Source organism: Oryctolagus cuniculus, chromosome 2 (assembly GCF_964237555.1).
Source record: "Oryctolagus cuniculus chromosome 2, mOryCun1.1, whole genome shotgun sequence".
In the NCBI taxonomy this organism is placed as follows: Eukaryota; Metazoa; Chordata; class Mammalia; order Lagomorpha; family Leporidae; genus Oryctolagus; species Oryctolagus cuniculus.
The window spans coordinates 159,040,963-159,068,493 of NC_091433.1; the positions used below are offsets into that span (position 1 = coordinate 159,040,963).

The 27,531-nt window shown below is 40.6% G+C and overlaps 1 protein-coding gene across 1 annotated transcript in view; it reads right to left on the reverse strand.

Moving 5' to 3' along the window:
• The window catches only part of PLEKHH2 (pleckstrin homology, MyTH4 and FERM domain containing H2), a 111,198-nt gene that overhangs the window by 50,133 nt on the left and 33,534 nt on the right, over window positions 1-27,531 (reverse strand). Inside the window, exons 5-15 of the mRNA XM_002709902.5 lie at window positions 26,680-26,763; window positions 26,003-26,084; window positions 24,728-24,913; window positions 20,879-21,840; window positions 18,079-18,154; window positions 16,313-16,407; window positions 15,612-15,756; window positions 11,280-11,416; window positions 11,065-11,175; window positions 10,819-10,905; window positions 7,527-7,685 (exon numbers count right to left, since the gene is read on the reverse strand). Of these exons, the coding sequence (XP_002709948.1) occupies window positions 7,527-7,685; window positions 10,819-10,905; window positions 11,065-11,175; window positions 11,280-11,416; window positions 15,612-15,756; window positions 16,313-16,407; window positions 18,079-18,154; window positions 20,879-21,840; window positions 24,728-24,913; window positions 26,003-26,084; window positions 26,680-26,763 (2,124 nt within the window). The remainder of the gene's footprint in view (window positions 1-7,526; window positions 7,686-10,818; window positions 10,906-11,064; window positions 11,176-11,279; window positions 11,417-15,611; window positions 15,757-16,312; window positions 16,408-18,078; window positions 18,155-20,878; window positions 21,841-24,727; window positions 24,914-26,002; window positions 26,085-26,679; window positions 26,764-27,531) is intronic.

A 27,531-nucleotide genomic window follows, 5' to 3' on the forward strand; every position in this document is an offset into this window, starting at 1 on the left:
GTTGTGATGGCCAATTGTGAAAGTGTAAGTAAAGGACAATAGTAGTTACACAATAAATGCTGCCTTCCTCACTATGAATAATAAGAAGTAAAACACATGTTTTCTTTTAAACCCACAAACCCAGCCAGACTTTGGGCTTTCAAGCTGTAGTTTAAGCAAACAAGTAACTCCACCATCAGCAGTTTGATGGATTTAGAATGCTGCTGGAGAAAACAAAAAAACAAAAAATGTTTCATTTGGCAAGACATGTTTCAGTTTAATTAAATTTGGAAACTTATATTTATAGGCAAATATCCTGGCAGTTTTAAATAGAGTTATGCAGGATTTTTTTTTTTTAATTCTTCTTCTTTGAACAAACTCCAAAAACAAGTCTCATCAAAACTGCATTATAATGCATCTGGCTACAGACCGTGTACTTTTGAAACTATTTATCTGTGAGAAACAACCATGGTTACCTTTGAAGAACTGCAAATTAATGAAGAATTTTGCCAACTCACTGTGAAAGCTGTGTTTTAAAAATAGTCTATCTTTGTATGTAAATCTTATTATATTAGGATTTCTTAAAATGCCGACTTACTCTAAAAACATTGTAACAACACGAATTATGCTAGAAGAATTCTTATGAGGATTTAAAGGCAATCACAAGTTTTTGGCAAACTAAATAGTTGAAAGAGTTTTTTTTAACCTTACACCCACAGCAAAGGTGTATCACATCAGCCTGCTGGAAACCTTGGAAACAAATAGTGTGTGATACCCCAGTCAGCCTTTGAGGCCACATGAAACATCAGCTCCCACAATTCCCCACCTTGCCTGCATTCTCATCCTTGTAGCATTCTCTACAAGTCCTGCCACCAACCTTGCTGACTTGAGTATCTAAGAAAAACTCTCATGATACTAGTAGCTGCTGGTTTTGAGTATTTATTATGTGTTGGGCACTGTTCTAATGCACTTTACATGCTTAAATAATTTGTTCAATCCTGCCAACGCTCTGTGAGATTGGCACTGTTATTATCTCCCTTTGACCAGGGCACAGAGCCTGTGGTGAGGGGTAGTGACAGGACTTGTGCCCAGGCATTCTGGCTCCCAAGCCCCTGTCCTAGCTTCTCTGCCAAACGCTCTCTACATTCTCATTCACTTCATGTCCAATAACCCTTGTCATTCCTCCATTTAAAAAAAAAAAACCACATTTATTTTTTCTGTTTGTTTGAAAGGCAGAGTGACACCGAAAAAGAGAGAGACAGAGTGAGATTTTCCATCTGCTGGTTCATTCCCCAAATGGCCACAACAGAAATGTCTGGGCCAGGCTGAAGACAGGAGCCAGGAGCTTCATCCTCGTCTCCCATATGGGTGGCAGGGGCCCAGGTAGTTGGGCCATCTTCTGCTGCCTTCCACGATGCATTGGCAGGAAGCCAGATTGGCTCAAACTGGCCCTCTGATATGGGATGCCAGCATCACAAGCATGGACTTAACCTGCTGTAGCACAATGCCAGCCCAGATCCCTCCATTTTGCCACCTGTCTTAGGGTCACACTTAACTCTTCTTCACTGAGAACTGCTCCACTTTTTCACTTTACAGTGTATTCTCAGATCACAGGCTCCTTCCAGCTCCCTCTCTCTTACTCACACCAGTGATATTCTTTGACTTCATTCAAAACATTAAGTCCCTGATCCTCCCATTTTATTAGTGTATCAGTTCCCTCCTAGCTTCTGGTCCTTCTCCAATTGCCTGAAAACTCATGTTTGATCAGAAAACAACTCTTGCTCCAAGACCCTTACATTACTACACTACTTAACAAACCCACTCAACACAATCTCATTAGTTGCTTTAAAATAATCCAGTACAGAATATGGAAATACAGAGACAGTTATGGGGGTTTTTAGGAAATAATATAACACTGAGATCACCCCTCCAGAAGGAACATTCCCCTCCCATGGCATCACCCTAGGGGATCTTCACACACCCCTTTATGTTCCCTCCAGTTTTGGAAACCCAAGTGTTCCATTAATGGTCCCCTGCTATTCCCACCTAACACATTTTCTGGGTGATTTCTCTCAATTGCTTGGTTTTAACTGAGATGTCTATGCTGACAATTACCATTTGCTTCTCCACAGCCCAGCCCCTCTGATGCTGGACTTCTTTTGATGAAGATGCCCTAGGAAGCTCAAAAAAAAACAAAAAAGACATATTTGACAATAATGTTAATCATCCTAAACTCTTCTAAGCTCTCCCTTATCTGGCATCATTCTTCACTCGGGAAATCTACTTCTTCTACTTCCCCACCCCAGGCTCATGCTCTTCACATGAACCTTTACCTTGCCCTGAACAACTTCATCTTCCCCTCAGCAGAGAAAGCAATAAACAAAATAAGCATGTCCATGCTCCTGTTATAAACCTGGGCAGAACCTTTTTTCTGCCAAGGACCATTTGGGTATTTATAACATTATTTGTGGGCCATACAAAGCTGTCAACTTAAAAATCAGCCTGTTATAGATGTATTGAATTTCAAGGCACACCTGCAGTTGCCCTGGCAGAGCCACACCAAATGATTTATTTCCTGGGTCACATATTCCCCACCTTTGTGGGCCTAAAGGGGTCCTGTATCTGCCACAATGAAAACCAAAGTCCTGAGGAATACAAAATTAGTTCTCCATGATCACATTCTTCCAGATTTTTCTCCCAAGACTTGTTCCCAGTGTAGGTGGCACTGTCTCAAGACTCCATGCCTGTATTCATACTGGTTCCTAGTCTGGGGCACCTTCTCTGCCTCTTCCCATTTAGAAACCTAACTCCTACTCTTTCTTGAAGACTTGGCACAAGGAAGCTTCTCTGAGACATGGTTTCTGATCCCACAGCTAAAATGGCTTCTCTTGGACCTAATGCTATATCTCAATTACTGCATTTTTCACATATTATTATAAACAAGCTGATGTCTCTCTCTCACAATGGATTTGGAGGCTCTCTGAGGAATGAGAGAGTGGTCAATCCATCTTAATATCTCCAGCCGATGTGTCACACTTGGTAACTGCTCAATACATTTTGAATAGATTTTTAAATGTTTACTTTTATTTATTTGAAATACAGTGACAGAGAGATGGGGGAGAGGCACAAAGACACAGGACAAAAAGAGGGAGAGAGGGTGAGGAAGCAGGAGGGGGAGGAAAGAGGGTGAGGAGAGGGAATGAGGGAGGGAGAGAGAGAGAGAGAGAGAGAGATCAATCTTCCATTGGCTCATTCCCTTCATTCCCCAAATGCCCACAACTGGGGCTGGGCCAGGCTGAAGCCAGGAGCCAGGAACTCCATCTGCTTCTCCCACATCGGTGGCAAAGACCCAAGTACTTGGGCCAACATCTGCTGTTTCCCAGGTACATTAGCAGGAAGCTTGATTGGAAGTAAAAATGGGACTTGACCCCAGGCTTTCTGTTATGGGATGTGTGCATTTCAAGTGGCTTAACCCACTGAGCCACACCAACTCCAATAAACTTTTTTAAAGAAATGAATTCTTATGTTAAAAAAAAACTTCTTCTTAAGTATTAACATAAAAACTGCAAGAGTGAGTATCCAGAGACAAATTAGTCAAGTTCTTAACATATACCTATCTATTTCTGTACCTAATAATACAACAACTTGAAAAAAATCCACCTTCTACTTTATCTCAAATTTTAGCCTATATGCAAGCTTGAAATAAGACACACAGAATAACCAAGGGAAGTTTTCTCTTATAAATTCTGATGATGAAAATATGGAGGGATAAGCCTTCAGAAACAGTAGGAAGAAAACCTAGCAAGCATCCTACCAACCCTAATGGATTAGTCATCTCATAACCACACCAGCTCATTTACAATCTAAGTGTGAAATGGCAAGCAGAGACTTGCAGAAATGGAATATGAGCAGAAACTGACAGTGCTATGTTGATAAAGTAAAAAAGATGAAAACAAATAAAAAACCAAACTAAATGTGGGGGAGTAACAAACCCTTAGACGTGATTATTTTAAATTCTTAAGGTTTGATACACATGGTCCTTGAAAGAAGAGGAAAATTCATTATGAATCACAGTAAGACTGTGATTTCATGTAGCACTGTGTTCACTGAAAAAAAATACAGTTGCACAATACCAGTGAGTCTTCTAACCCACCAGTGACTGAGAAAACATTTCACAGGAATGTAATATTTTGGAAAAAACACACTACTTCTCTTTATTGAATACACTGGTGAATTCTTTCTTCCTTTCACTGCGGTTGGTCAGTCTTTGTAAACCCATTTGAATAGCACTCACTTCCATTCCCACACAGTCATGAAGTACAAATTACAGGGTAGCCTAGCTCCTTTACTTCTAAATAGTCACCTCTTCTATTGCCAGGGCACATGAGTGATGAGTGTGTATGTGTAAACATTTTATTGCATTCTTCTAAAAGCAATCAAGGGAACTTTTTAAATTTTAAAAATAATATTAAGTATAAATCAATACTTATTCTAAAAAATGGCAGAAAACAAAATTAGGCAAAAATAAAATAAAATAGAAATAACTAATATACCTTGGTATTTTCTATTCTGACATTTTTATGACTATATATAATAACAATGGAATAAAAATGTAACCATGTACTCTTTCACCTAGCAATATATATATAAAACATATTTCTATAGTATTATTCTTTCACAATATTTTAAAGGCTGCACATGATATGATTGTACAAACATTTATTTAAACTGTTCCCTATTTTAAATCTAAATTGAGTCCAAATTTTCTTTATAATAAACATGCTCTGCAAAGAATCTTCCTGAGGTAATGGAAATTTTCTATATCTTAATAGAATGACACTAATTATTTCAAAATTCATCAAATTCTATAAGGAAGATCTGCATATGGCAGAATATGTTAATTATACTTCATTTTGTAAAATAGGGAAAAACAAAGCAGGATGTGCTAGAAATTCTCATTCTTTTTTTTAAAGATTTATTTATTTATTTGAAAATTAGAGCTACAGCAAGAGAGGGAGAGAGAGAGAGAGAGGAGAGGAGAGGGGAGGGGAGGGAAGGGGAGGGGAGAGGAGGGGAGGGGAGAGGAGGGGAGGGGAGGGGAGGGGAGAGGAGGGGAGGGGAGGGAAGGGGAGGGGAGAGGAGGGGAGAGGAGAGGAGGGGAGGGGAGGGGAGAGGAGGGGAGGGGAGAGGATCTTCCATCTGCTGGTTCATTCCCGAAGTGGCTGGGCCAGGCTGAAACCAGGAGCCAAGACCTTCATCTGGGTCTCTCATGTGGGTGGCAGGGACCCTGGCACTTGGGCCATCCTCCACTGCCCTCCTAGGAACATGAGCAGGGAGCTGGATTGGAAGAGGAGCAGCCAGGACATGAACCAGAGCCCATATGGGATGCTGGTGCTGCAGATGGTGACCTAACATGCTGCATCACAGCACCAGCTGCCAGACATCCTTATTCTTAGATCCTCTACAAATTGGGGCCAGAACTGCATTGTAGAAGGTTAAAACTCCACCTAAAGTGCCAGCATTTCATATAGGCACTGATTTGAAACCTGGCTGCTCCACTTCTGATCCAGCTCCCTGTTGATGTACCTGGGCAAGCAGCATAAGGTGGCCCAAGTGTTTAGGCCCCTGTACCCACATGGGAGACCTGGAAGAAGGAAGACCTGTCAGCCACTGCTGAGGCCACTTGGGGAGTGAATCAGCAGATGGAAGATCTCTCTCTCTCTCCTTCTCTGTATCTCTGCCTTTCAAATAAATACATCTTTTTTAAAAAAATCTTTTAAAAATCTTTCTTAAAAAAGATTTATTGGCTGGCGCCGCGGCTCACTAGGCTAATCCTCTGCCTTGCGGCACCGGCACACCAGGTTCTAGTCCCGGTCGGGGCACTGGATTCTGTCCCGGTTGCCCCTCTTCCAGGCCAGCTCTCTGCTGTGGCCAGGGAGTGCAGTGGAGGATGGCCCAAGTGCTTGGGCCCTGCACCCCATGGGAGACCAGGATAAGTACCTGGCTCCTGCCATCGGATCAGTGCGGTGCGCCGGCCGCAGTGCGCCGGTCGCGGCAGCCATTGGAGGGTGAACCGGCGGCAAGGGAGGACCTTTCTCTCTGTCTCTCTCTCTCACTGTCCACTCTGCCTGTCAAAAAAATAAAAAAATAATTAAAAAAAAGATTTATTTATTTTGCTTGAAAGTCAGAGTTACAGAGAGGAGGAGAGGCAGAGAGAGAAGTCTTCCATCCCCTGGTTCACTTCCCAGATGGCCACAACGGCCAGAGCTGGGCCGATCCGAAGCCAGGAGCCAGGAGCTTCCTCCAGGTCTTCCATGCAGGAGCAGGGGCCCAAGAGCTTGGGCCATCTTCTACTGCTTTCCCAAGCCATAGCAGAGAGCTAGATTGGAAGTGGAGCAGCCAGAACTTGAACTGGCACCTCTATGGGATGCTGGCACTGCAGGTGACGGCTTTACCTGCAATGCCACAGCACTGGCCCCTAAACAAATAAATCTTAAAAAAAAAGGCTTCTGCAAATTAAAACCATTCCTTTTTTTCTTTTTAAATATTTTATTTATTTATTTGAGAGGCAGAGTTACAAACAGTGAGAGGGAGAGACAGAAAGAAAGGTCTTCCTTCCGTTGGTTCACTCTCCAGATGGCCACAACGGCCAGAGCTGTGCCAACCCGAAGCCAGGAGCCAGGTGCTTCTTCCTGGTCTCCCATGTGGGTGCAGAGGCCCAAGAACTTGGGCCATCTTCTCTGCTTTCCCAGGGCATAGCAGAGAGCTGGATCAGAAGAGAGGCAGCCAGGACTAGAACCAGCGCCCATATGGGATGCTGGTGCCCCAAGCGGAGGATTAACCTATTGTGCCACAGCACTGGCTCCTAAGACCATTTCTAAGAATAAACTTTTTGAAGTAAGACCGCTGGATCAAAGATATGTATATATGGAATATGCTAGTTATTCATTCACTTGTTCATTCAAAAATATTCACTAGTACTTTGGTAACTGCCTTCCAGGGTAATACTCTCACCAGCAATTCCTTAATCTGTGTGAATACTGGGTTTCAAAAATCTCAAAAATGTATTCCCTTTAATCAGAGTTTTACAAATGATCCCTAAAATTATTAGTGGTGGTAAAATATTTTCCCACATGCTTATTGATCACTTGTGTTTCTTCTCTCGACTTCTCTCCCATCATGTCCTCACTTCCTTTTCTCCCCATTTTTTATTCATCCTCTATTTAGTTATTAGAAAAACTTATTAAATATTAAAGATACTAACCAATTTACACACAATGCAAATATCTTTTCAAAGTTTTTTCATTTGTCTTTTTAAAAGTCTGCTGATAGAATTTTTGACAGAACATTCACATTATTATGTTTTGTGGTCAAAGTTATTTTTTATCTTCATGGGTTTTATTTTAGGCACTGTACTTTAAAACATCCTTCCCTACCCGAAGATGACATAACTATTCAACATGCATACTTTCTGACACCCACTTTCATGATCACTGGGGCTACTTCTCATAGTTGCCTCGGACGCTGCTACACACACAGCTTCCTACCTTAGTGAGCAGTCCCTTCATAGTTGGTTTGCCTTCAGGCTGCAGGAAAAGTGGGTTGGCAGCTTGTACTCGAAGAACATTCTGTAACACTTTAATCCATTCCTCCAATATATTGGGAGAATCGGCAGTCAGATAGTATGTGTGCTTTTCAGTGGTCAACTGGAATAGGGTTAGAAAGGAATAGGAATGGAAATTATAAAGATTTAGGATTATCATCATTTCCTGTCCATTCTTTAGACATCATTACTTAACATGGAAACAAACAGGATAAAGCTTGAATCTGGGTTCTGAATAAATGATTCCATAATAATTGAGAGTATTTTAACCATTTCTTGAGAATTTCAATAACTAAGCTTCAGTTAAGATAAATAAAGTTTTACTTTAAAACTTTTCATAGCATTAAACTTGGTAGTTTATATTTTATATTTTATTTACTTGTCAAATTTCCCTTTTCTTTCTTAAATGTGTTATAGGCTCCAGATTTTTGAAATGAGAAGCAGAATAACTGGAGACTATAATAAAGAACATACTTTTAGCAATTAAAAAGAAGAGTTTTTTAAATTTAGTAATGAAGAACTCTACTATAAATGAGAAGATCTTACATATGAAGGTACTTCAAAAAGTTTGTATAAAAGTGAAATTAAAAGATCAGTTTACTTGGTGCAAAATTTTTTGAAATCCATGTAGAACTTTTTCTTTTCTTTTTTTTAAAATTTTATTTATTTATTTGAAAGTCAGAGTTACACAGAGAGAGAAGGAGAAGCAGAGAGAGAGAGAGGTGTCTTCCATTTGCTGGTTCACTCCCCAAATGGCTGCAAAGGGCCACTCTGATGCCAGGAGCCAGGAGTTTCTTCCAGGTCTCCCAAGCAGGTGCAGGGGCCCAAGGACTTGGGCCATCTTCCACTGCTTTCCCAGGCCATAGCAGAGAGCTGGATCGGAAGTGGAGCAGCCATGACTCAAACCGGCATCCATGTGGGATGCCAGCACTGCAGGTGGCAGCTTTACCCACTATGCCACAGCGCTGGCCCCAGAACTCTTTCATAATATGCCATTTCTCAAGAACCTTTGGAAGATCTCTTATATATATAGAATTCAACATTGTTCTGCACCAAAATAAACTTATTTTGAAATTTTACTTTCCATGAACCTTTTGAAGTATCCTTGTGTAAGAAGAGAAATTCTTGAAAAGAACATGGCATTGTATATAATGAATTTGCAATTTTCCAGTCTCAAATCAACCACACTGCAAGTTCCCCAAATATTTCAGAAGCTTATAAATGGTTTTCAACTGCCGTGCTCCGAGGAAAGCGTTCCCTGATTGTCCTTTCTACGTTTCCGAGGTGCCCCAGATACAATCCGTTGGGAACACTGATAATGTACCTTTCTGGCAAAAGTTGTCTTCCAGCTTCCAAAGGCGCAAGATAAGAAAACAACGGTTATTGAAAACATTTCATAAATAGCGTCTGAATTTAATTACATACATCAGACTGTCTCAATATGCCACTTCTTTTTTTTTTTAATATTACAGTCCCGAGGCCTTTTAGTTTTTATTACACTTATTGAGCCATGACGTCACAGGGCATGGGTTCCAGCAGCTCGGGCTCCTTTCCAGCATCCTGACAAGACGGGCTTCTCTGGTGGATCAGGCTAGCACTTCAGTAGGAACTCGGGGACCTTGTTTTTGGTTTCCTTCCTGTTTTATCATTTTCCTTCACATATTTCAGGAAGCTATCCTGGGTCTTAGAGCACTTAATATGCTTATCATGCACATTAATTCTCTTGGCAAGAATCGCCCTTATTTATTTACAACAATGCCAACAGCATGCTGGGTAACATCTATGGGGCATTCCTTTTTGTTTTTTTTTGTTTGTTTGTTTGTTTGTTTGTTTTTTGACAGGCAGAGTGGACAGTGAGAGAGAGAGACAGAGAGAAAGGTCTTCCTTTGCCGTTGGTTCACCCTCCAATGGCCGGCATGGCTGGCGCGCTGCGGCCGGCGCACCGCGCTGATCCAATGGCAGGAGCCAGGAGCCAGGTGCTTTTCCTGGTCTCCCATGGGGTGCAGGGCCCAAGCACCTGGGCCATCCTCCACTGCACTCCCTGGCCACAGCAGAGAGCTGGCCTGGAAGAGGGGCAACCGGGACAGAATCCGGCGCCCCGACCCGGACTAGAACCCAGTGTGCCGGCGCCACTAGGCGGAGGATTAGCCTAGTGAGCCGCGGCGCCAGCCGGGGCATTCCTTTTTGAACAGTACCCCTTGCCTTGCTGTCTACAATAGTACCTTTTTGTAGGTGGACTTGTATGTGGCCAAAGGACAAACTCCATGTTTCTGGAAGGCTTGGAGCACATGCCCAGGGCACCTCTCCTCTTTCCCTTTGTGTTACCATGTTGATGAAATACTAGAAGATGGTGGCTCTGGCCCAAAGGCAACAGCCTTTTTTTTTTTTTTTTTTAAGAAAAAAAAAGATTTATTTATTTTATTCAAAAAGCAGAGTTACAGAGAGACATTTGCTGATTCACTGCCCCAGATGGTCACATCAGCTGGATCTGGGCCAGGCCAAAGCCAGAAGTCAGGAGCTTTTTCTGGGTCTCTGACATAGGTGCAGGGACCCAGGGACTTGGCCATCATCTGCTGCTTTCCCAGGCACATTAGCAGGGGGCTGGATTGGAAGTGAAGCAGCCAGGACTTGAATAGGCACCCATATGGGATGTTGGCACTGCAGGCCATGGCTTAATTCGCTGTGCCATAGCACTGGCCCCACAACCTACTTTTTAGATGTAATGGAAACTGGCTTTATGTGTAGGTGAAACTGGCAGCAAGTGCCCTATGGTGTGACTTGGCAGATCAGCTCCTGTGCTCACCAGTGTTGTTTCCATTTAGGTGTTATAGCATCTGAAGCTCATGTAAGAACTGGCTTTTTCTGATTCCACATTAACATATAAACACTCTTGAATTCAGTGGTACATTATATCACTAGCATTTTATTGGGGATCCATTTATCAGCTAACCCTTCCCTAAAATAGCTTGACAGTCTGAAAGCTGAAAATACCTGGGAGGTTAAATATTCTGAAAGATGAGAATAAATGGGGAAAGGTAAAGAAAATGTAGTGGGAGTTACCCAAAACAAATTTAGTTTATATTATAGTTTTAACTAAAAAGTCTTACATACTTTTGAGACATGAACTTGATCCCAAAGTGAATAAAGAAATTCGAATCACTGATCTCATTCCCATTAGGTTGGCTAATAAGAATAGTTTTGCATGATACAAAGAAAATTAAGAAAAAAATAAGTACCTGAACTGTTTGTTTGTTATCTCCTCTTAAAATACTGCAGGATGCACTAAGTTCAATATGGCCCTGCGGTTTTCTTATTACATCACTCTGTATGAAAAGAAGACAACCAAGAGAATAGTGACTTAGTGTAACAGCAATACTAAGAAATGTTTTGTATCATTAACTGCATTACAGGGAAGAAAAGCAATCAGGAGATTGATTTAGCTTCAGTAATTCAGTGCTAAATTGCAAGCACTTTCTGCTCACCGGAGATTTGTAGTAAAGTAATTCACCGCCTTTAAGAACAAACCATCTCCGCTTCCAAGTCTTGACTTTACCACTCATTTTTAATAAATAGCCAGATTTTTCCAGTGGTTCCTAAGGGAAAGAAAAGATGATTAAAAAAATATATCTTATGTTGCCTTTTGGAGGCTCAAACTAATGAATTCATTAACTTTTTAAAAACCCGATTCAGTGTTTACATTTTTCCCATTATCACTGGAGGCTGAGCAGGTTTTGGGGAGCTTCTGCTCAGGCTGTGAGCACTCCGTGTCGGGGGAGTAAGCGTCAGGAGGAATAGCGTAATCGCTTTCTGAAGCCACAGAGGACAGAGACACACCTACAGGAACAGAGAACACGTCAAGTCAGCGTTTTGCCCAGGGCTGGTCCACACGCCGGCTCTGAGTTCTCCTAGGAAACCCAGCTACTCCTAGAGCACAAGCCTCCTTAGACCAGACTTTATCACATTCCCTTGGCCTTGAAGAACTTTTAAAGTAGAAAGAAAAACTAAGCAGAAGAAGCAACTCTCCAAGGAAGTCAAAGGAACACAAAAAAGTATTTTGGTGTGATTGCAACCTCAGCTATTTTTACACATATAAAATACATGTAATAGTCTACCACTATATCTTTTGTAAAGAATTAAAAATGTGTTTTTACATGCTGATATACAGGAAAAACAAATGTTGAATGGTAATTTATCAAGATTTTCACAATCACATTTTAAATAGCTTAATTTTTATAATCACTTAAAATTTTCTAAATTATTTTTTATGTTATTTAAAAGGCAGAGAGACAGACACAGAGACAGAAATCTTTCATGTGCTGACTCACTACCCAAATGCCCACAACAGCCTGGGTGAGGCCAGGCTAAACTGGAACTCAATCTGGGTCTCCCACGTGGGCAGCAGGGACTGAAGTACTTGGGCAATCATCTGCTACAGGGTGCATATTAGCAGGGAACTGGAATGGGAAGCAGCACCAGAACTCAAACTCAGGCACTCTGAGCTGGGATGTGGGTGTCCCAATGGCGTCTTAACTGTTATAGCGAATGCACGCCATTAATCACTTCTAAAGTAACCTCACCAAAAAACTTCACATGATTTCAGTATTTTTCATGTACATCCAATATACTACTAAATGGTTTATAGATGGTAAAAATCTCTCATAAAAGCAAGCAATAAGAGGCCAGCTCTGTGGTGTAGTGGGCCTCCACCTGTGGCACTGGCATCCCATATGGGCACTGGTTCATGTCCCTGACGCTCCTCTCCCGATCCAGCTCTGTTACGACCTGGGAAGGCAGTAGAAGATAGCCTGAGTGCTTGGGCCCCTGCACCCACATGGGAGACCCAGAGGCAGCTCCTGGCTTCTAGCTTCAGATAGGCTCAGCTCCGGCTGTTGCAGCCATTTGGGGAGCGATCCAGCAGATGGGGGACTTTTCTCTCTGTCTCTCCCTCTCTCTCTCTCTCTGCAACTCTGCCTCTCAAATAAATAAATATAATCTTTTAAAAAAGGAGGGGCAGTAACAAGATTTCAAGAGATAAACAACCTATTTCGTTTGCCAGTAACTATAAAGTAAGATTCAGTGGATTGCTCTCAATAATGCACTCACCTTTACAGAAAACTACTTACAAGTTGCAAGCCACTTTTGGAGCATTATTTAATATATTTGAAGATACTCAATAAAATTAAGGACTTAGGCCATTATTCATTACAGTATCCAGCAATTTTTAAAAAAATATTTATTTATTTGAAAGGCAGAGTTACAGAGAGGCAGAGGCAGAGAGAGAGAGAGAGAGAGAGAGGTCTTCCATCCTCTGGCTCACTCCCCAAATGGCTGCCACAACAGCAGCAGCTGAGCCAATCCAATGCCAGGAGCCTGGAGCTTCTTCCAGGTCTCCCACAGGCATGCAGGGGCCCAAGGACTTGGGCCATCTTCTACTGCTTTCTCAGGCCATAGCAGAGAGCTGGATCAGAAGCAGAGCATCCCGGACTAGAACTGGCACCCATAAAGGATGCTAGAACTGCAAGTGCTGGCTGGCTTTATCTGCGACACCACAGTGCCGGGCCTTCCAGCGATTTTTTTTTTTTTTTTTTTTTGACAGGCAGAGTGGACAGTGAGAGAGAGAGAGACAGAGAGAAAGGTCTTCCTTTGCCGTTGGTTCACCCTCCGGCGCACCACACTGATCTGTTGGCAGGAGCCAGGTACTTATCCTGGTCTCCCATGGGGTGCAGGGCCCAAGCACTTGGGCCATCCTCCACTGCACTCCCGGGCCACAGCAGAGAGCTGGCCTGGAAGAGGGGCAACCCGGACAGAATCCAGCGCCCCGACCGGGACTAGACCCCCGTGTGCCGGCGCTGCAAGGCGGAGAATTAGCCTAGTGAGCCCCAGCGATTTTTAAAAAGTGTTTTTTAATATTTAGAGTACCTACTAGGGCAATCGCACTCTTGTCATCCTATTTTTTAGTTGACTCAGATAAGTAGTGATTGTGATAATATCTTTATTCTTCATAGAATAACACAAGTTTAGATTTCCAAGGGACCTTAGAGATCATCCTCACTAATGTTCTCATTCTCCAGGGTGACTAAGGCCTAGCGATGAAAAGATCTATCCTAATACAAATAGTCAGGAAAGCACAATGTTGGAGTGCAAACCCTGGGCTCCCAGCCCCAGGGCCAGTGTATCACTCACTCTTAGGTACTAGGCATAGAGTCAACAGCATAAAAATCTCAGCCCTCTTAGAACATAGATTTTAATGGAGGGATATGGTTGACACAGGCAGTAAGTTCTAGGGAAAGATAAAACAGAAAGGGGATAAAAAGAACCGACAACAGAAGGGCCAAGGACTTCCATTTGAATGATGTAGTCTTGGTGGATCTTTAGAGAAAGCATTGTTGGAACAAAGTACTCTAGGAGTAGTACAGATACCCAGGGGAAGATAACCAAGTAAAGGAAGCAAAAGCACAATCTTAAAGAAAAAGAATGCCTGGCAAGTTTGAGGAACAGCAAGGATCCAATGAGTCAGAGCCGAGTAAAGGAAGAGGAAGGAGGTGGTGAAGTCAAAGACCAAAAAACCATGAAGCTCCTTATGGCGTCTGTGAGGAGCCACTGCAGTGTGTCGAGAGAAGTGACATGACCTGATTCTGATTGTAGGTGGGCAAGGGGAGAGTAAGGGGACCAGTGGAAGTCAACAATGTAAAATTAATGAAAGCGGAATAGTACAGTTTAAGCGGAGGGGTTTGGAAGTACCTAAGTGTTCTGTGGAACATAGTTTGAAAATCAACAGATATACCAGATATACTTTTGCTGTAACAAAAGCTTTTATAAACCATAGACTTATTGGGATTAGATTTCTCTGTAACCTCTATCTATGCACAGAATTCCTTCAAAATACACTTAAACTCATAGGAATGCCCAAAGTAAAGTTTGGGTCACTTTTCACTTTACTCTCATATTAACCAACATATTTATAGGTGTATTTTCTGCCATTTTACAGTATAACAAATTTAGTTTAAATATGCTATTTCAAATGGGTCATGGAAAAATAAAAGATAACTACATTTTGGTGTAAAAATATTTTAAAATCCATGCATAACTTTCTGTAAGACATAATTTCCATGACTTTGTTGGATAAGTCACTCTATCCCATAAATAATTCAAAATGCCACAAAGAAGCTATAAAAGAAAACTCCTCACCTTAGTCAATTATTTCACTACATTCCCACAACAAAGTGATCTCTCTCTGACAGATAAGTCTTAAAAAAAAAAAAAGAGTATGTGGTTTATCAGGAATCACAGAGAATTAAGAAGAGAATTAGGACTGAAATATAAACATCTCAATCCTAGGAAAGTGCTTGTCCTTTTTTAAAAAAAACATGTTGTTCCAATATTTTTATTTATTTATTTATTTTCATCTTATATCAGAGAGAGAGAGAGAGAGAGAGAGAGAGATCTTCCATTCACTGGTTCACTCCCTAAGTGTGCAACAGCCAGAGTTGAACTAGGGGAAGCCAGGAACTAGAACTCAATCCTGGTCTCCCATATGGGTAGCAGAGACACTGGTGTTCTTTCCTCTTCGATGACAATACTAAAAGCTATCACCGGGACGAAATTCCCAGTACATATTCTGAATGGTCAGCTGGCGCCGCGGCTCACTAGGCTAATCCTCCGCCTTGCGGCGCCGGCACACCGGGTTCTAGTCCTGGTCGGGGTGCCGGATTCTGTCCCGGTTGCCCCTCTTCCAGGCCAGCTCTCTGCTGTGGCCAGCGAGTGTAGTGGAGGATGGCCCAAGTGCTTGGGCCCCGCACCCCATGGGAGACCAAGAAAAGTACCTGGCTCCTGCCATCGGATCAGCGTGGTGCGCCAGCCGCAGCGCTGGCCGCGGTGGCCATTGGAGGGTGAACCAACGGCAAAGGAAGACCTTTCTCTCTGTCTCTCTCTCTCACTGTCCACTCTGCCTGTCAAATAAATAAATAAATAAATAAATCATATTCCGAATGTTAAGGAGTCGTCTCGCTTGCCTGTGATTTTCCCTCACCTCGTTTCATGGCTCTGGGGCTTCCCGGCCCACACCTACTGCGTGTGTCGGACTCCGATGTCCGGGAGCTGGATCTGGAGCTGTCTTCTTCCTCTGAGCCAGAGGAGTCATCCAGGAAAGGACTGCTACTGATTTGGGTCGCCTTCTAAAGAAAGACAGAACAACAGCTCTGTATCCATCTCTATAGTTACCTCTCTCTTTGGATGCAGAATGTTTTAAGTTACGGCATTTGACGTTTTCAAAGGAATACAACAACATAATAATTTGCCCTTATCAAAGTCATGTGGCTAAACTCCCAGTTCTAATTAGGGCATTTGTCAATTATCAGAGATTCCTGAAGACATAAGATAGTTAACATTTGACAATCCAAGGAAGCCTGACACCAATACAAAGATCTTGCTAACTTAGACGCTCTCATTCCACCATTAGCAACATGCTTCCTTTAAACAATTAACAGCCGTGAGAGCATGAGACACAACAAAAACAGACCCAGACTGCGAATACTCTGATAGGAATATGTATCTTCTCCAGATCTTTCCATTCCTTCTTTTTTATGATGTATTTATGTGAGCTTCTAAAACTCTCTGCAAAGGGAGACTCTTGTGTAAAGCATCCAGAACGGAATCTGGCATTGGAATAAACAGGCTTTTTGATCTATGATAAAGAGAACCACATGTTTAGCAGTAACAATGGTGAGTTACCCCCTTCAAAGTTGTGTACACTGGGGTTGTCATATTCTTGTATATCAGAGATGTATAAAGTCCCGATATGGTATAGGAAGGCACTGCAACAGAATCTGAAACAGAAAAAATTTTTAGAAAAGTCATCAAACTAGTACTTTGGTCTACTTCTTATAAATATGAATGGGGGAAATTTCCAATTACAGGGAAACTGGGTCAACACATGGGGTTGCTAGATATAAAGTCTATGAGTTATGGCACTTAGAGCCCTATTTACGTACTTTTTTTCATGGTTCATTATTTCCTCTTGGGTGCTAGTTCCTCAACTAGACTGTAAGCTCTCTGAGAGCACAAATCAGAGCTCTTACTTGTTTGATATCTCCATGCACACTTGCTCAGACTGGGCAGAACTAAGGCTAAAACAATCATTACCACCAGATTCAATGAGCAGTAATGATGGAAGATGACAGGAGGGGCTTCAAAACGTTCATGGAAATGGAGTGAAAAGATAATGTGAATTTTTCATTAACTTCCTGAAGCTCCCTCATGTTCTCTATTCTTGGCTGTATTAATGATTTGACATCTGAGCTTAAATGGTTAGAATATGACTGTCTGAGTCATAAGAATAGCAGAACATTGGAAAGGAATAGAACATCAATGGCTACCTCTAAGATATGAATAAATTGAACAGGGAGAGGGCTAGTGAAAGAAATGAAAAATTTATCTTTTTATTCCAGATAGTTTTTTTTTTCTTTTTAATTACAGATACACTGGTTGGCGCCGTGGCTCAAAAGGCTAATCCTCTGCCTTGTGGTGCCGGCACACCGGGTTCTAGTCCCGGTCGGGGCACCGGATTCTGTCCCGGTTGCCCCTCTTCCAGTCCAGCTCTCTGCTATGGCCCGGGAGTGCAGTGGAGGATGGCCCAAGTCCTTGGGCCCTGCACCCACATGGGAGACCAGGAGAAGCACCTGGCTCCTGGCTTCGGATCAGTGCGATGTGCAGGCCCGCAGTGCGCCGGCTGCGGCGGCCGTTGGAGGGTGAACCAACGGCAAAAGGAAGACCTTTCTCTCTGTCTCTCTCTCTCACTGTCTACTCTGCCTGTCAAAAAAAAAAAAAAAAATTACAGATACACATTGCTTCTATAATGATTTTTTTGGAAGAAAGGGAAATATGCTCTAAACTCTGGGGAAAAAAGACATAAATCTCAATATTTATATTATTTCAACTAGCTAAAACACCACAGTTTTTCTACTTAATCTTATTTACAGTAAAAAAAATCATGAAGTACTCTACTCTGAATGTATTTGTGCCCCTATACTAAGTAAGATGAAATTAAATGTTAAAATTGAAGCAATGTAAAAATAATTACCAATGACTTTTAACATTTAGTAAGTTCTTGGGTAGCAAAATAGCAATACAAAATCATTTACTGTTTTTAGAATTTTTTTATTGTGGTTAAAGAACATATAAAGTCAAATTTAGCATTTTCACCATTTGTAATTGTCAGTTCAGTAGTGTCTGCTATATTCACACTGCTGCAAGCAGACTCTAGAACATTTTCAGTTTGCAAATCTGAAACTCTAAAGCCCATCAAATAACAAATTCTCTTCTCAGCCTTCCCCCAGGCCCCGTGCTCCTTTCTGTTCCTATGAATCTGACCACTTCAGATACCTTGTTTAAATGGAAACATATAGAATTTGTCTTCGTGACCATATCACGTATTTGTATTATGTTATCACCCAGCATTATGTCGTTTCATCTATGTTACAAAATGCAAAAGCACTTACTTTTATTAACGTTCTCCATGTTGAAGGCCTCTGACATTCGAATGCCTGATTTAGCTACAGCATAAATTCTGCTTTCCTAATGTAAAAGAGAGAGTTGAACAGGGTATTTAAAGGAAAGACATGATTAGTTTCCATACACATGTTTTCCATTTGTTCTTCATTTACTATTCACTAGAGGATAGCATTATAATAAAACTGTCATCAGCGCCAACTAAAAGGTACTGCAGAGCCATATTCTGTTATTTATCTTTGTTCACAAATTTTTTGCTTGGTGTTTTACATTATTTTGGAGAGACAGGCAAAAAGTAAAAGGAAGCTTATTCACAATCACGGACTATACTTAAACATCACTCTAATATTCTACCATTTTAGAATTTGGTTCAAGAAAAAATATCTGAAGTCAGCAATCATAGAAGGAGTATTATTCAATGCCAAATAATAAATGAATTTGAGAATTATACTGGAATTTATAATATTATTCTTGTTCCAAATGTAGATTGTTTTGTTTCCTATTCTCTTCTAAATCAAGGTACCAGAAAGGCTGTTAGCCCTGTCCCCAAGGCCCCTGGATGCATGATCATTCTGTCTTGAATTTTGTAATGGGTGGAACATGGGCTCAGGTGATGGTACAGCGCATAGGGGACAACTGAGGCTGTGCTGTTCAGGCTAGCCAATGGCCTGAGAGGTAACTGGCACAAAATCTATAGATTGAGGAGTGGCTGACTTCATGGATTAGATGCAGTTTCTTTGAGCATATGATTGTGAGATACACACACACACATACACACAGAAAAACAGCAGAGTGGGCAGAACAGAAAGATATACTCAAATAAGGCAGTCAGCAGGTGATGTGAGGCAGTGAGAAGCCATGAGAAGGTGGGGGATGGTAGTTCATGGTGGGAGTAGTAGACAGAGAACCACTGACAGATGACAAGCAGAGCCCTGGAGCATGGGCGGTGGGTGTCACTTGTTTCTAAGGAGTTGACTATCAGAGGTGCCGCTGAATCATCATTGCTGTCCCATACGAGTAACTACAATATTTTGAATGATATTCCAGTTCAATAAGGATAGGTAATGCTTTAAACTCTTAATAATCCTTAAAATAGGGAATTGGCATTGTGGAATAGCGAGTTAAGCCAGACTGGCACCCTATGTCAGAGTGCAGGTTTGAGTCCCAGCTGCTCTGCTTCCTATCCAGCTCCCTACTAATGCACCTGGGAAAGCAATAGAATATTTCCTGAGTACTTGGGCCCCTGACATCCACATAGGAGACCTGGATGGAGTTCATGGCTCCTGGCTTTGGTCTGGCTCAGCCTATTGAATATGGCTATTTGGTGAGTGAACCAGAGATGGAAGATCTCTCTCTTTATCTCTGTCACTCTGCCTTTCAAATCAATAGAAAAAAAACTTAAAAAAAATTCTTAAAATAATTCATTAAAGTAACTAGAACATATCTCTTCCTTGAAAGCAGAAATGACCTAACACACACAGAAATAAGACCTCAAACTTGGTTAATCCTGGAAGGATTTTGAAAAGCAATCCTTGTTCTGCTTTTTCAGGACTGAATAGCTTCAAGAGAGATGTGAGAAAGGAGGAAAAAAATGTAGGAAAATGGTTTAACAAATAAAATGAACTTGAAAGCCTAACCTAAAGCTCTGAGAAATGCCAGCATAATAGAAGAAGCAAAATTTCAACATCCCACTGCCTAAAGGGTAACATGTTTGGGATTTCAGAGACTTCACATGTCGTTAACTTCCATTTTTTTGTGCCATCCAAGAATTTAGCAATATACTATAGGTAGTTTCATGTGGATACAGAAATAAAATGTTTTCTTGAAAGCAATTAAGTGCAGATAAATCTCTAGGGCCTGAATTTATATTAGGAAAATATAGCTGCCCTAATTAATTTAAAATTTCTTTGGTCACTAAATTAAAAAAAAATTAGTAAAAAAGAACATGAATCTACAAACTAAAAAGTCCAGTAATCCAGATGTTTCTCTGGAGGCCAAAGGTTAAATTATGCCACTAGGAAAAGGAAAATTGATTTATAAAACAGTTCATTCTACTTTGTCCAATATAGGAAGAATCTTTTCATTCCAGTGATGCAAATATTCCTAAGAATCACACAACTGATAGATTAATTACTGTCATAATGGTCAGTGTTTCCATGGAAGAAGGTTCAATTTATGCTAGATCCATAGGAAAAAACTTTTGTTAAGGCAACGGATCTTCTTCTCCACCCCTGATGTTTCTTTCCAAATAAAGGGAGCTCCAGTAACTGAACACTCCAGTTTTTCTCCACCCATTCACTTGTTCCTCTCCAAGACAGTAGCAAACTGTGACTGGTAAGTTTAGCAGGTGGATCTGGGTATGCAGAGCCCCGTACCTTCCTCTCTCTTTCTTGAGAGGTGTCTGCCTTCAACAAGCACCTGTTCTATTTCTCCAAGTAGTTAAGTCTTAGAGGGGCCCCACCTCCCTGGAAGAGGCCACGGGTAGTCCAGTGCTGCCTGGGCCTGCATGAACAAATCTAGCTAATTCCGAAGTTCAGTGCTGGAAAGCTCATCTGTCCACCAATTCTCTAAAATGAGTTAGCAGTAAATAAGGTAATATTGTGATCTCCCATCCATGTGTTTTTCTATTGATTCAGAACTCAGTGGGATAAGGAGATTGTATTTGAAAACTGGAAATCGTCAGAACAAAGCTAGATTTGGAAAGAAACGGGAAAAATAGGATGAAACGTGAAAATGAATAGTTCTGGGGGAAGACTCCTGTGCATGTGTTACCCACAATGACATAATTACCCAGGAGGGGAAGCGGTGCAGGGGAGGAGTCGGAGGTTTGCTGCCTGCAGCTTTCTTGGTTGAGTCACAAGTTTCCTGATCATCTGAACACGGAGATTCCAGAGAGTCGTTGGAAAATAACCCATCATCACAACTGGTATCCATTTGCTCTAAAACTTCTGTGCTGTCACCATCAACTAGATCGAGATCAGTTTCCTGAGGTTTCAGCGGACGTATCATGCTTATAGCATTTCTGTTGGTACCAAACATCCTGTCGGAACTTAACTGAGGCTGGCTTAAGTGCCTTTTGGCTAGCGCTACACTTATACTGAAAACATTAGGAAGCCTTAACCGCGGGGGTGGCAGGTGGGATGAAGGTACCAACTGTGTTCCTTTTCCAGGGAGTGAGTTAGGATGCTTTGGAGTTAAAGCTGGAGTCAAAATAGGGCTTGGGGTGTTGGCCTCACTGGACGAAGATGAATAATCCAGTCTCTGAGATTGAAATTTTTTATTCAGTTCATCTGAGGAGCTGTCTTGCTCCCTTTTACTTGATTCAGAATTTCTCTTTCCCAGATGACTATTCTGAGCTTTCCACTGGGCCTCCTGTTGCCAAGAATACAGCTTCCTGTGTTCTGGCCTCTTGATGCCGAAAGTCTCCTCTTCAAATATGGAACTGCTCTCGTCAGACGCTGTCAGGTACGTCTCACTCCCCATCCTGCTGCACTGGGCCCCTTCCTCTGACGTGTGACTGGACAGGGTCGACGCGCACCTGGACTTGGACCTCCCCTTGCTTCCGTCTTCCTCATCAGAACTCCAGTCGCTCACGTGAGGCCCCGAATTCTGGGACAGGCCACCATCAGCAGCAAAGCTTGTCCTTGTTTTCCGATTCTGCTCTGAACCACACGGGGTTTGATGCAGTGTTCTCTGGCCTCTGTTGCTTTCTGGAACTTGATTATCAATAGGCTTTTCTGGGATTTCCATTTCTAGGAAAAGGATATATCATTTCAGCTTGTTGTCTTTCATCATATAATTTTTCTGTACATTCAGCGTTAGATAACTGTGTTGTAGAAACTGACAACTTCATAGAAATAAACTCAACTTCACATTACCCTTTCTAAGTTTTAAGTCTTTTTAAGACAGAATACAATAAGCTTTATGAAAAACACAGTGCTTTAGCACTTCAATATAAGAATAGTATCAAAATTCAATTGCTTTTTACAAAAAAGAAACGGTAAAAAACCTGACAATATAATCAGATAAAATGAAAGCAAAATGTGAAACAGGACAACTTTGACTGTTGGAGAAAGCAGCCAACAACAACAACAACAACAACAAACCACTAATTCTATTTTAGAAGCAAAGAAAATGACATTCATAAAGTAAATTGAAGCACAATAAATACAAAGCTAAAATTTAAGAAACAAATTTCCCAAACTTCAATATATGAATCTTGCAAATTCATGAAGAAAACAGAGAAAAGCTTTTTTTTTGCTGTACTTTTGGTTTAATCACAGCTACAAAATGTGTTTCAAAATAAGAATAACATTATCTTTAGATATAGCTTGTTTTTAAAATAATTAATAGAATGGCTTCATAAACAACTATTTAAAACTTTAGACTGAAAAAGTAGAAAAGAAACTGTGAGGGGCTGGCATTGTGGCATAGCAAGTTAAACCACTTTGTGTCCCGGCCACTTCACTTCCAATACAGTTCCCTGCTAATGTGCCCAGGAAGGCAGCAGAAAACGCATCAAGCACCTGGGCCCTTGCCACCCACATGGGAGACTCAGATGAAGCTCCGGGCTCCTGGCTTCTGCCTGGCCCCATTCTGGTCATTGCAGCCATCTGAGAAGTGAACCAGAGGATGGAAGATCTCTCTCTCTCCCTCTCTCTCCCTCTTTTTCTCTCTGCCTTTTGAATAAATCAAGAAAACTTTAAAAAAAAAAAGTAAAGAAACTATGAAAACATAGATATTATTTTCATAGTTAAGAAAACCAAATACATGCAAGTGAGCAAACGCTTCAGTTCAGGCAACTTTAGCTGCACTCAACTGCTTATCAGAAAGTGTGAAGCATGAGAGTATTTTAGCCACGGAAAGCCAAGACACTCTGGAAAAAAAAAAAAAAAAAGAGGACCTAAATGAAAGATCTCTGCAAGTGAGATCCCAGTAGAAAGAATGGGCCATCAAAGAAGGAGGTACCTTTCTCTGAAGGGAAGAGAGAACTTCCACTTTGACTATGGCCTTGTCTAAATAAGATTGAAGTTGGCGAACTCAAAAGGCTTCCATAGCCTTGGAAACTCATGACTAGAGCCTAGGGAGATTTCTGACGCCATAAACAAGAGAGTCAAATTGTTAAGTCAGCAACAGGAGTCACTGTGTACTTACTCCTCATGTGGGATCTCTGTCCTTAGTGTGTTGTCCAATGTGAAGTAATGCTATAACTAGTACTGAAACAGTATTTTACAATTTATGTTCTGTGTGGGTGCAAACTGATGAAATCTTTACTTAATATATACTAAATTGATCTTCTGTATATAAAGATATTTGAAAATGAATCTTGATGTGAATGGAATGGGAGAGGGAGTGGGAGATGGGAGGGGTGCGGGTGGGAGGGAAATATGGGGGGGGGGAAGCCATTGTAATCCATAAACTGTACTTTGGAAATTTATATTTACTAAATAAAAGTTTAAAAAAAAAAAGAAAGTGTGAAGGCAATGAAAATGGCTTCTCAAAAAAGAAAAGAAAAAGCAAGAATAGCATGAAAGCAAATAGCAAAGGAATCTTCTGACTGGAGAAATGTTATGTCGTTTTCAGAAAACTACATAACAGAAAGCAAGCTTTGAGGGCTATAATTTTTCTCCTTGGGAGGAAGGAAGCTGGAACTGAAAATAGAGAAAAGGAAAACTCAAGAGCCTCTAAAACATTTGGGAAAAGTCAACAAAAGAGATTGCATTGGAGGTGGTAAAGTCAGAGCTACACCACAAATCAAAATTTAGAGCCAGTTAAGACTAAAAGAAGGAAGGTAAAAACAGCATTTGAAACTAAAAGAATAGAAATATGCACACAGGACCAGAGCTTACATGACTAAGCAAAAAGTTTCTATGCCATATTCAATTTTATGTTTAATATTAGGTAAACTTTTATATTCTAAATAAATAATAGATAGATGATTCACAGTTTTGTTCTGAAACTCAGCTATGGCATGTATCTTGTAGGTAGAACCATAAACATTTTAATTTAAAATATCACTTTCAGGGCCGGCACTGTGGCGTAGCTGGTAAAGCCACTGCCTGCAGTGCCGGCATCCCATAGGGCACCGTTTTGAGTCCTGGCTGCTCCACTTCTGATCCAGCTCTCTGCTATGGCCTAGGAAAGCAGTGGAAGATGGCCCAACTCCTTGGGTGCCTGAACCCACATGGGAGACCTGGAAAAAGCTCCTGGCTCCTGGCTTCAGATTGGCTCAGCTCTGGCCGTCGCAGCATCTGGGGAATGAACCAGCAGATGGACGATCTCTCTCTCTCTCGCTCTCTCTCTCTCTCTCTGCCTCTCCTTCTCTCTCTGTGTGAGTCTGACTTTCAAATAAATAAATAAATAAATCTTTAAAAAAATACCACTTTCACCTATTGCAGGAAAACATATGAAGACGAGAAAAATCAGTTTCTCCTATGCATCAGTGGCAAAGACTCTCAGAAAACACAAAGGTAGCAGACAAAGTTAAATGCTATATTACTGTTCAGAAAATATTCTCATAGAACATCACATTGTTGGGAAAAAGGAAATTTAAGCTATATTTGGTTTAACCATAGCAAATGATTTTTTCCTTTTTAAAAGCATGCTACATTTCAAAACATTCCTATAGTCCACAAGTACCTTCTACCTCCTTTCCGTCAATGAACTCAGGTTCTTTAGATGATATCTTGCTCATTTCCTCAGATTTTACGACTTGAGGAGGACTCCTTGCTCGGGACGAAAAGCACCCAAAGGTCAAACTGCTCAGGCGTTGGCCTTCCGAAAGTTTTGTTGTGGAGGCAGTGGATGACTTCTTCCCTTGAATTTCTGCAAGGCCATTACTCAAAATTAATATTTCTTTCAACTCATAAAAGCAGTCTTTTTTTATGTATTTGACAAAAAGCAGTCTTTTAAACACAGAACCAAAGCAAACAAAAACTGATGGTAAAATCATATCACTCATTATGCCAGAAAAAAGCCTAAAGATCATGTCTATTTATGTAAAGTAATAGGGCCCCTTCAATGTCAAGCATCATATGTCTACATTTAAAATATTTCATATAGTTTTAGTGTTCAAAATATTTTTAACTGAAGAGAGAAAAATATTGAATCCCTTTAACAGTAATTAGCTCTCAAATGAAAACAAAAAATACAAAAACAGTTTGTAAATAGCTAGAGTTAGTTTTTTGAAAAGTCATATATTGGTAAGTATCCATGGAGACTGATAAGATGTATGCAGTAATATCGCTAACTGTGAGAAACATGGGACTGAGGTCTAGATTACCAAAACAACCCGAGGAAATTTAGATTGTCATTGGGGCCAATATCATACGATCGCTGTGATGACTTTTGTCTATACTGGTTTTCAGTAGTGAAAAGGCCCATGAAGGGGATCAGTCTATGGTGACCACAATGTAGACCACTTTAGTTACTTCTTTAGAGGGAAAAACGTGCAGATACAGAAATTAGATTTCTAGTGGAGTAATTAGAACAGCACCTAATGAATGGTTTAATTTATTTCTAAGACTTTCAACATTGCTTCTTATAAAATCAAAAGCATGGGGGCCAGCATAGTGGTGCAGGGGGTTAAGTCATTGCCTGCAATGCCAGTATTCCATTCTGGAACTCTGGTAAAAGTCCCAGCTGCTCTGCTTCTGATCCACTCCTTATAAATGCACCTGGGAAAGCAGCAGAGATGGCCCAAGTAGTTAGGCCCCTGCCACCCACATGGGAGACACAGATGGATTTCCTGGCTCTGCCTAGGCCATTGCAACCATTTGGGAAGTGAACCAGCAGCTGGAAGATAACAATAATATAGTAATATATCCATAATTGTATCTTGAAGATACCAAAAATAAATAGTAAAATCTCATATAGCCAAATAAACCCAAGCTATTTTAGTCAAAATATTCGTACCTTGTAGTTTTAACTGCATTGTTCTTATCTCTTCAGTTTGGTTTTGGTTGATCAAACGAAGATTCTGATTCTCTAATTCCAGCTAAAAGAACATAATGGTATTCTTTTACACAGGGACAGAATTTCTAAAATGTAATACATTATAATGTCCATCCTAATTCTTCTATACATAAGCAAAACAAAAATAAAATGATATGCAAATATCAGATGAACTTATCAGCATAGGTGATCAACTTAGATAACTGACATCAATATTTAATTTTTTATAACTAAGAGTTCCAAATGCCTTTCTCATTTTAAAATTACATTTAAACAAACTATCCCAATAATTAATCTACTATATAATGTTTATATTTAATAAAAATTAATAGTAAAATAGCTCCTCAGATATCAGATAAATTAATTAAGAACTATACATATAGTCTGTAATCACTTAAAACTAATTAGTACTAAAAGTAATTTGAGAAAGGCTATTTATACTGATCATCATGAGTATACCAGGATTTTTAATTTTTCAAATGCACTAGGTGTTAAAAGGAAAGCTATCTATCCCAAGTATACAAAATGATAGCAGAACCACTAACAAATCAGAATTTTGTGTTTCAGTCAGAACTACCACATAGTCTGATGATTTCACAAAAGAAATGAAAGGTAAAGAAAAAGATAGCAATAAATACCTCATTTAACTTAACTGTTACCCATTCTTTGATCTTAGCTGCTTTCTCTTCTATTATTTTAGCTTCTTGTATTCTTATTTGTTTCTGAAATAACATTAGCAATTTAATTCAAACAGAAATTCAGTGGTCTGGAAATGTTAAATCAAAAGTATATAAGGCAAATCCACTTATAATGTTCCCGAGTTAATAGATTTAATCCACCAAATGGATTTTAAAGAGAGAAAAAATTATCCAGCAGATACAGTATAAATAATACAGGCATATGCAAGAATTGCTAGTTTTAACAACTACTATTCTCCTTCTCTTAAAGGTCAGACATTGAAATCAATCTACTGAATTTACCAAGAAAATAAACCATTTCTAGAAATGGTCTAGGGTTCAGAACAGTTGAATAGGGGTAGCCAGGTTAGGGAGAGGAGACTGAGAATCGCCTCAGGAGCATGACTTTTGACCCCTTAAATACTGGTCTTTAAACATCCAGGAGGGGCCAATGTTGTAGCACAGCAGGTCAAGTTGCCATCTGAGACACCAACATCCTATATGGCAGTGCTGGTTTGAGTTTTAGCTGCTCTATTCTAATCCAGCTTCCTGCTAATGTGCATGGGAACTGGCTCCTGGCTTCTGCATGGCCCTTATCTGGCTGTTGCAACCATTTTGGGATTGAGCCAGTGGACAGAAGATCTCTCTGTCTCTATCTCTCCCTCTTTCTCTCTCTCTCTGTTACTCTTTCAAATAAATAAATTTTTTAAAAAAGATACAGACAAAAATAAAAATGAAAAACTAGCTCACATTTAACCATCTTAAAATCTGGTTATAAGCATAAAACTACTAAGATTGTGACTACCATATACA